The sequence below is a fragment of the Hydra vulgaris genome, chromosome 13 (assembly GCF_038396675.1).
Source record: "Hydra vulgaris chromosome 13, alternate assembly HydraT2T_AEP".
NCBI classification, from domain to species: domain Eukaryota; kingdom Metazoa; phylum Cnidaria; class Hydrozoa; order Anthoathecata; family Hydridae; genus Hydra; species Hydra vulgaris.
The window spans coordinates 43436766-43446605 of NC_088932.1; the positions used below are offsets into that span (position 1 = coordinate 43436766).

The following is a 9840-nucleotide window of genomic DNA, read 5'->3' on the forward strand; positions in this document are numbered from 1 at the left end:
ATATATATATATATATATATATATATATATATATATATATATATATATATATATATATATATATATATATATATATATATATATATATATATATATATATATATATATATATATATATATATATATATATATATATATATATATATATATATATATATATATAGAAAGTAACCTTATATAAAGCATGGAAAAAAGGTTTTTAATTTGAACACAAAAGCTTTTATGTTTTTCATTAAATAAGTAAAAGTAAACAAAACAGTTTTACACTAATAGTAGTAGCTTATTTTAATTCCTTGAGGACTATTCTATTGTCTAAATTTTCTTTTTTAATAGTTAAAATAATTTTAGTTGTTAAAATATTTTCTTTTCAATAGTTAAAATTGTTTCAGCACCGAGCTGTTAATATACCACAATTAAATTATATTAAGTTTTATATGCCATTAAGTCTTGATTGGCATATCACATTTTTAATAAAATTTAAAAGAGTTGAGTTTTAAAAGTGCTTATACTCCACAGATTGACTTTTGGTGTTTTTCTTTTAAACATCTAATCGTGTATCTTTCAGAGCAGATATTTCACGGAAATAACTTGATTGTTGAAACTAATTACCGGCTGACGGTTATTTCTTGGAATGCACCTTAGCTACAATGAGAAATAAAATAAAAAAGAACTTCTTAACTGGCCGGACTATGATATTTTTTATATTTAACGTCGCTTGCGCATGATCAAAATAGATTTACGTGCAGAAACGCGCACAAAAATGGTTTTAGAGAAATGAAAATCGGCCTAAAAGTGTTTACAGTTAGTTTCAAATTTATTAAAACCATAGAGCTTTAATAAAATGAAGATGGCGCAGTACTTTACATAAAAATTAAACTATAGAGATTAAGTAAAATTTTCTCGGAGAAAGGAGTATTAGTTGATTGGAGGTGTAGTTTGATGGCTTCATTATACAAGTTTACTAGAAATTGGTAGTTATCATTAGCATCTAGAAAAGTAAATTCTGTTCCCTAATGGACAATTGGAATTTGTGCGGATATTGCTGCGCGTTTTGGTTGTGTGTAATAATGGAAGTTGTAACAGCAAAGTAAAGAAGTTGTCAAGGCCTACAACAGCAAGTTGACCTTCAATGATGCAGTGTGCCTGGAGTGTTGCTGAGAGAGTCATCATGTTTAATGATTTGTGTAAATAGCTACTGCGCCACCCTTATTGCCTCTGTTATTACAGTATGGTTTGTAGTAGGAAATGACAACATCTGATGTGTGGCTAACTGGATAAAGGAAGAGCGATAGTCCGGTCAAGAGATTTTGGAGTTTGTCACTGTTGAGTGAGGATGAGTTTTAAGCCTAGTGGCTTAGATGACTAGGTGAAACGGTGGAAGCGTTGGGCTGTATTGATTTTATTTTTGCTTTAGTTATTGGTTTAGGACGTAAAAACAAATTATTAATACAGCTTTTACTCTAATTTTTGTTTGGCGTCCCACAAGGCTCGATTTTCGGTCCATTATTATTTAATATCTTCATAAAAGATCTATTTTTAGTTTTACCCAATGTTAATATTGCAGGATATGCTGATGGTAACACTCCTTTCAGTACAAAAAATGACTTCAATTCTGTTGTGAGTGAACTGCAAAACGAGAAAAAGTTATCAGAGTTGTACAATTCATCAAAAAGCTATGTCATTTTAGGCACTGATTTTTCGATATATGGAGTCTATGAGGAAACTGTTTTTAAATGTAAATTCTTTTTTAACTTATATTTTCATCACTTTGTCAATTCTTAACAAAATATATACAACTTGCTATCAAAAGACAGGTCACACAAAGGTCAATGTACATATACTAACACACCCAATAAGGGTATGTTAGTATATGTACTTTTTGTTTAATTATAAAATAATAAAATTTCAAGGGAAACAAACACATTATTATATACTAAAATTTTAAATTTAATTTTATTAATAATAACATAACTAGTTTTAAGTACATTTTTTGTACTGAAAGGAGTGTTACCATCAGCATATCCTGCAATATTAACATTGGGTAAAACTAAAAATAGATCTTTTATGAAGATATTAAATAATAATGGACCGAAAATCGAGCCTTGTGGGACGCCAAACAAAAAATAGTATATAATAGTACATAATTAACATTATTTTATATTAAAAATAAAGTTCCTCTGAAATGAATATAATGTTATAGTTTGCGGTTATAATTCGACACTGCAGCAAAATTTAGGCATATAGACGTTGGGCTTAATGCCGCATTACCGAATTCGACATTTTGTAAAAAAACAACAACAACAGTCTGACATGCCCTAGCCTCTGATGGCATATCGTAGAAAAATCAAGCTATGGACCGCTTTTAAAATGTCCGCAGCGACATTACAGATGAAGGTCCGCTCCCGACTTGTTTGCTGGGTAGTAAGAAAAGTTTCCCTACTAAGGGTATGGTATGAGATTTATTTCTTAGTAAAAAAATTTTTCTAACTTCCCTTATTAAGTACAGTTAAATTTTATTTAGTGTGCATATCATTTTGACTGAAATTAGGTTGATTTCACTATTTTTTGGTTTTACAATTTATATTTTTTGCTAGTTGTTAACTTTATATATATATATATATATATATATATATATATATATATATATATATATATATATATATATATATATATATATATATATATATATATATATATATATATATATATATATATATATATATATATATATATATACTTTTTAGGTAATTAAATGAGGCACATTAGTAAGTTCAATGATTGTTAATGATTTGTTTAGAAATTGTTGAAGATTGCTTGTAATGTTAAAAAAATTTAAAAGTTACATATTATAGCAGTACTTTTTAATTGCCCCATTTGTAACACGTAGTAATTAAAAAAAAAAAAAAAAAAAACTTATGGATATTTACTTAAAATAAGATGTTTTTAGTTGTTATTATTACTTTTTTTTCTAACCTTTAGTCCAATCATCAACTGCTTCTGTTCGGTATTTATGAATAAGCAGAGCCGTACCAAGGGCGGGGCCGGCCGGGCCGCGGCCTGAGGCGCCAAAATTGGGAGTGCGCAAACTTTAATAAATTAAAAAAACAATAATCAGTTTATGAAACTAATTTTTACGTTGTCGCTGCTGTTGATAAGAAAATTAAATAAAGTTCTGCCTCTTGACACAAACTCTTAAATATTAAAGCTCATATACTGAATAAAAAAGCGCCCTACAACACTAATATACCTTTGATAACTTTTGAGCATTATAATTCTATTATGACTCGAACCCAAAAGTTATCTGGTGCTGAATTTAAGAAGAAAAGAAAACAGCGCCAAGAAAGTGACGAGAAACTACAAAACTGTTTCAAAAAGTGGTTGGTAACAAACTCAGTGGAGAAACAAATTATTTCAGAGGATATTTGTATTGAAATAAATGACAATTCAACAGATCCTATAATTGACTTTAATTGAGTTCAGATCATCATTTGGAATTAATTGAAGAGAAGATTTTCATCAGCCAAAGTCAAGAAGAATTTTGCACAACTGATTCAGAACCAACCAGGGAAGATGAAAATGCCTAGCTTTCAGACCCAGCTGAAATGGACGAGGATAAACTTCATTCAGAAATCTCAGAAATTTCAGTCGCCTCGGAAGAAAATTTTGAACATAGGGATCCAGCAACATGGCCTGAAATAACGGACAAACCAAGATGCTTTTTTATTGAGCATAGGCCAGAGCAAGACAGAAGAGAATTTTTCCCAAACACGCTGTGCGATTTTGACAACAGAATGCGACACTTCAGCTCAAAATGGTATGAAAAAATTCATCCACATGGTAAAAAATTTGTTTGCACTTGGCTGCAGTACAGCAATAAAAAAGATTCTTTATTTTGTTTTTGCTGTTTGTTATTTTTAACAACAAAAACCAACAATTTCTCAGAATTTTCTAAAGGGTTTTGTGACTGGAAAAAACTAAACCCAAGAATTCCAGAACACGAAAACAGCAATGAACACCAAAAATGCTATTCTGATTGGAAAACTCTTGAAAAAAATCTCAAGGAAGGAAAGATCCTAAATTCTGATCTGTAGAGAGTTATTAGTGTAGAGATAAAAAAGTGGAGAGATATCTTAAAAGTGATTGTTGATGCAATTTTTTTCTGTGCCAAGAACAATCTTGCCCTTCGGGGATCAACAGAAGACATTGGTCAACAAAACAGTGGCATTTTTCTGACCTTAATTGAGTTGATTAGCCATTATTATCCTTTAGTGGCTGAACACATTGCGTCCGTTAAAGCAAAAAAAACCACAACATCCTACTTTTCTCCTTGAATTCAAAATGAGCTGATTGAGTTACTTGGGCAGAAAGTCAGGAAAGAATTTTTGTCAAACATCAAAGAAGCTAAATACTAATCTGTTCTGTTTGACTGCACTCAAGATATCTCCCACAAAGAGCAGATGACTCAGATCATCAGGTATGTCCGCATCAGTGATGAAACCTGCACAATTAAGGAAAGCTTTGTGGACTTCATTGAATCTCACCAAAAAACCGGAAAAGGTCTTGCAACAGAGATAAGTAAAAAATTGGAGAAGGATGGTCTAAGCATTTCCGATTGCCGGGGCCAAGGCTATGACAATGGAGCCAATATGTCTGGAAAATACAATGGCGTCAAAGCTCACATCCATTCTCTTAATGAGTCAGCAAGATTTGTTCCATGCGCAGCTCACACTTTAAATCTTGTTGGTGTTCATGCTGCTGAGGTTTCCCCACTCATGATTACGTTTTTTGGAAAGGTTCAAGCCATCTTTAACTTTTTTTCAAGCTTCACGTCATTTGGGAAAAACTGATGAAAATGTTGACCATCTCATTAAAGGGAAATAGTGACACAAGATGGTCTACCAAAAAAGAAGCAATTACACCATTGCACAGACAAATCAAAGATGTTCTTCAAGTTTTGGAATCCATTATCTACAATCCCATGACAAATGCTGTCACAGTTAGCAGTGCAAAAGAACTTCTCATTCATATTGATTTCAGTTTTTTGTGTTAGTTGGATTTCTGGTGTCAAATTCTTTCTTTAATTGACCGGGAAAACAAACTGCTTCAGTCAAAAACCATTTCAATTGACATTGCCGTAAAAAAAAATGAAATGGTTGAAGGCTTTCATTCAGAATTTTTGAGATGTTGGGGTGGACAATATTATCAAAGATGCCACAGAAAAAGCTAACCAGAGCGGAATTGATGGTGGCTTTCCAATTAAGAGGAAGTGCAAAGTGAAGCGAATAGCACTTTATGAAGCTGAAGATGACTCTCACCTTCTCACAGCAGAAACAGAATTCGGATCTCAGTGCAATCTTGTGTTTGACAGCATTATTACACAATAGAGTGGCGGTTTGAGGCTGATGTCTGCTGTATCCTCTGATTTTGGCTACCTCAGTGGGCATTCACTCTCTAAAAGTTCAGTGGATGAACTCAAGAAAAAAGCTGCAAATTTATCTCAAATTGACAAGGTAGATTTAGATTTTTCCGATTTCCATTCAGAAATGGCAAGCTTTAAATATCAAGCTGCCGCAATGATGGACAACTTTGAAAAATCTAGCCATTTCGACATTTTGCAGCTCATTTATAAATATTCTTTGACCGATGCTTATCCCAACACAACAATTGCTATTCGCATCTTCCTCACCATACCAGTCACAGTTGCTACGTGTGAGAGAAGTTTCAGTAAACTTAAGCTCATAAAACACTATATGAGGTCAACAATTGGCCAAGAACGTTTGTCTAGTTTGGCTATAATTTCAATTGAAAATGAAGTGGCAAACAACATTGATTTTGATGATGTCATTAGTGAATTTGCCTCAAGAAAAGCCAGAAAAGTGGCATTGAACTAAAGTTTGTGCAACCTTAATGACTTATAACTTGATGTAATAAATTTTGTGATCAATAAATCATTTTTTTCGTTTAGTTTTCTTCTTCTTTTTTTTTTTTAAGGAGGGGGAGGGGGAAGGGAGGGGAAGAGGGGGCGCAATTTTCTTTTCTTGCCCGAAGCGCAAAATTGGCTCGGTACGGCCCTGTGAATAAGAACTATCAAAAAAGAAAAACAAAAAAAAAAACATAATAACAGTGTTGTGAAAAAGATAACTTGCAAGTGTTGTGACTTGCAAAATTGGTACCGCAAGTGTTTTGGCTTATAAAATTCGTGCCGCAAGTGACTTGCAAAAAGATAACCAAAAAATATTGTGACTTGCACGATACCTTAATTTAACTTTGGTTATTTTCATGTGGTGTGTATTGTTAAAAATAGTTATAGTTTAGTTTCATTAGTGAACTTTAAAATATTAATTAACAAGACACTAATTAGTTAACTTAATATTTGAGCAGCCGTGGTGCAGTGGTTAAAGTTTTGGCTCAGAACCCAGAGGTTTTGACGCCAGCTCTAGCCCAACAAGCGACATTAGAACGAAGGAGGCGTGAACTTCTTGTTAAATGCTCTCCCGCGGTGCTCTGTGATAAGACCGTAAGGACTTCTGGGAGCACCTAAAATGACAATAAGAAAATTAATTACAATGTGTATTTTATTAACACTATTTTTAAATTTCCGATAATGTCTTTTTAAAATGTTTTGCATATTTTTTAGGTCGGAGGTGAAGGGTAAAACAGCCTTTTTCGTGAGGGAAATACTCTTAAGCATATTGCAAAGTGTTAAATTATTTCTTTATACTATTTTCTATAATTTTAAGTAATATTTTTTTAAAACCTTTTTTAATTTAAGTTTATTTTAATTTTTTTTAAATTTTTTAGATTGCACGGGCATACGCTCTTTCCAATGAGTAAATGAATAGACTAATGTATCTTGTAAAGCTATAAAATATCTATTTATACTAGTTTTTCACGCTGTAAAAATAGTTATAATTATATTTATATTGAAAATATAAACATAACTATTTTTTTTTAATTCCATAAAAAGTTCATTAAATGGAGGAGAGAACGGGCTAGCGTTCGCCAATCCCTTCAAAATAATAATAATAAGTCAATTTATACATCACTTACGAATTGCTATAAAGTAGCATTTAATTTTTTAGGCTAAATTTAATTATTTTGTAAGAGATAAAAATATTTAATATTAATGAATCATTTTTGATAATAATATGTGTTAAAAAATCACCACCTCATCCACCCCTAACTCAAAGACACACCTTTTGTATATGTTGGTTGTCAGGGAGCAAAGTATAACAACTTCTTTTTGATAAAAAAGATAATTTATAATTATAAAATACTTTCTTATGAAAAAAGTTCCATTTGTTGGTGATAAAAGTCAAAGTTCAGGACCCCCTCTAGCCCCCGGCAAATATGCCACTATAAATTTGTAGCCCTTACTCTTACATCTATCTTTTGATACCAATTTATAGACATTTCTTCGAACAATGGCAAAGTTACGGCAATTTGCGTTTAGAAAAACAGAAAAACTTGATTTTGGTTACAGTTTCTTAAACGATTCCATACAATTAAAAATCGTCCCTAAGAACATCATAACTTTTCTTTAAACTTCTTTTTTAAATTATAATAATAAAATTATATTTACGCGAAGTTTATAAATTTTTATATTATATTTTAAATATTATAAATTTATATATTATTTGTTATAAATTATAAATTTTTAAATTGTATTTTATATATTATAAGTTTTTATATTACGTGTTATATATTGTAAATATTTATATTATATGTAATATATTATAAATTTTTATATTATATGTTATATATTATAAATTTTTTATTATAAATTTTATAAATTATAAACGCGAAGTTTATAAAGTTTTACTTCGCAGTCCTGCTTAACTAAACCAAACTAAAAAACAAAACAATGACCACCCATTGCAACATTTATCTATTTTGTTTTTTATGATTTTAAAAAATACCTTTATAACTTATTACTAAAAAAAAATCTTTTTTTATTCGTTTTCTTAACTTTATCAGATGTCCAATCGAATTTTGTTCATTAAAAACCTTTTTTTTTTTACGTTTTTAAAAATTACTTAAATAACTCATAACGAAGAAAAAAAAGCATTTTTTCGTTGTTTTCTTAACAACAGATAAAGTTAACAACTGATATTATTCTTAACAACATATAAGTATAAAAAGACAGTTCCCTTACGAAGACAAAAAACTAATGCTGATAAATATTGTTAACGAAAATTAAACAAAAAAATGGATATTCCAAAGTGCAAACAAGCTATATAACTTTTATAAAAAGGTTACGTTATAGTGCAGAAATTCAACAACTTTTTTTTAATGTCGTCTCAGAAGGTAGAATTTGAAAAAATTTGAGAACCGAAATTAATTAACTTATATGATTTATTAATTAAACTTTGTGATAAAAATGTCACACTTTGTGATAATGATGTCACTAATTATTTTAACCTAAAGTTGTCAGAAAGCAAATACTATTTAATTTTTGAATCTAATTTCTATCTTCAACAAAATAAAAACACATTTTCAATCTTAAACATTAATATTCGAAACCTAAACAAAAGTTTTAAAGATTTTAAACTTCTAATGCATGAGTTTAATCACGATTTTAAAACAATCTGTCTTACTGAGACTTGATGAATATATGACGAGCATAGTTTTCAATTTGAATTGACAAATTACGCGTTAATTCATCAACCATGAAACTTCCGTACCAGTGGAGGTGTATGCATTTTTATTCATAACTTAATTAATTTTATACCACGTAATGACCTCAGTGTGAATGAAAAAGAGTCATTGTGCATTAGAATAATTAACCAAAGTTCTAAAAACATAGTTGTAAATGTTATTTATAGAGAACCAGCTGGTAATTTAAAAAAATTTTAAATTTTCTTTACTTACTTTTTTAACAAAGTTAATTTAAAACAAATGCATGTTTATTTATTCGATGACCTAAATTATATTCTTTTGAATCATGCCTAATAGATAACCTAAATACAAACAATTTTTCTAATAGCTGCTTTAGTACAGGTATAATAAAGACTGATTTGACAGACCATTTTCCTACATTTCTAATAACAAAAAGTATAACCCCTGATAATATTTCCCCAAATCACGTTATTTACAAGCGACAGATCAATCAAAACTCCACACAACAATTTTGCAACCTTCAAAATAACTTCATTAATTGGGAGGTTGTTCTCCAATCACGTGGTGCTAACAATGCTTATGAACTTTTCCTTGCGCAATTTTGTAAACTATACTAAAAAGCCTTTTCTGTAAAAAAGTTTTATATAAATTCAAAATCACTTCTATCGCCTTGGGTAACAGAAGGGTTACTAAAATCATCAAGAAAAAAACAAAAACTTTATAAAAAATTTCTTAAAAAAAAACATATTCAAACAAAACAAAATATATAAACTATAAAAACATATTTGAAAAAATCAAAAAACTGCTAGAAAATGCAAATGGAAATACTCAACAAACTTGAAATGCTATTAAAGAAATAATTGGACAATACAAATATAAAAATAACGCTTTGCCAAAAAAACTTTTTATTGACGGTGAGTCAATTTATGTAAAATCACCAATAGCTGAAGAATTTAACAGTTTCTTCATTAATGTTAGCTCTAAATTAGCACAAAGTATTTCTTTAACTTCTTCAACATCTGATTCTTATCTAACAATTCAAATAAAAAAATGAATGAGTAAAAGCTAGATATACGTGAGTTGCGGACTGCATTACTAAGCTTAAAAAGTAACAAAAGTGCAGGATCGGATGAAGTTAGCGTTAATATATTAAAAATAGTTTATGATTTGATTGAACCATCTTTGTTTCAGATCTTCAATAAGTCACTTAAATCAGGTAAA

At 29.8% G+C, this 9840-nt stretch overlaps 2 protein-coding genes across 2 annotated transcripts; both read left to right on the top strand.

Annotated features, from left to right (window-relative positions):
- Window positions 1-3602: 3602 nt before the first annotated feature.
- LOC136089907 (zinc finger MYM-type protein 5-like) lies at window positions 3603-4091 on the top strand. Its single transcript, XM_065816006.1, has one exon. It carries the CDS (start codon window positions 3603-3605, stop codon window positions 4089-4091), a length of 489 nt encoding a protein of 162 aa, XP_065672078.1.
- Window positions 4092-5402: 1311 nt separating this feature from the next.
- On the top strand, window positions 5403-5891 carry LOC136089908 (zinc finger MYM-type protein 1-like). Its single transcript, XM_065816007.1, has one exon. The coding sequence runs from the start codon at window positions 5403-5405 to the stop codon at window positions 5889-5891; it is 489 nt and encodes a 162-aa protein (XP_065672079.1).
- The last annotated feature ends 3949 nt before the right edge of the window (window positions 5892-9840 follow it).

What these genes read in the sequence shown, in the direction of transcription:
- LOC136089907 (XM_065816006.1), top strand. Translation starts at nt 3,603, where the DNA reads ATGGACGAGGATAAACTTCATTCAGAAATCTCAGAAATTTCAGTCGCC.
- LOC136089908 (XM_065816007.1), top strand. Translation starts at nt 5,403, where the DNA reads ATGTCTGCTGTATCCTCTGATTTTGGCTACCTCAGTGGGCATTCACTC.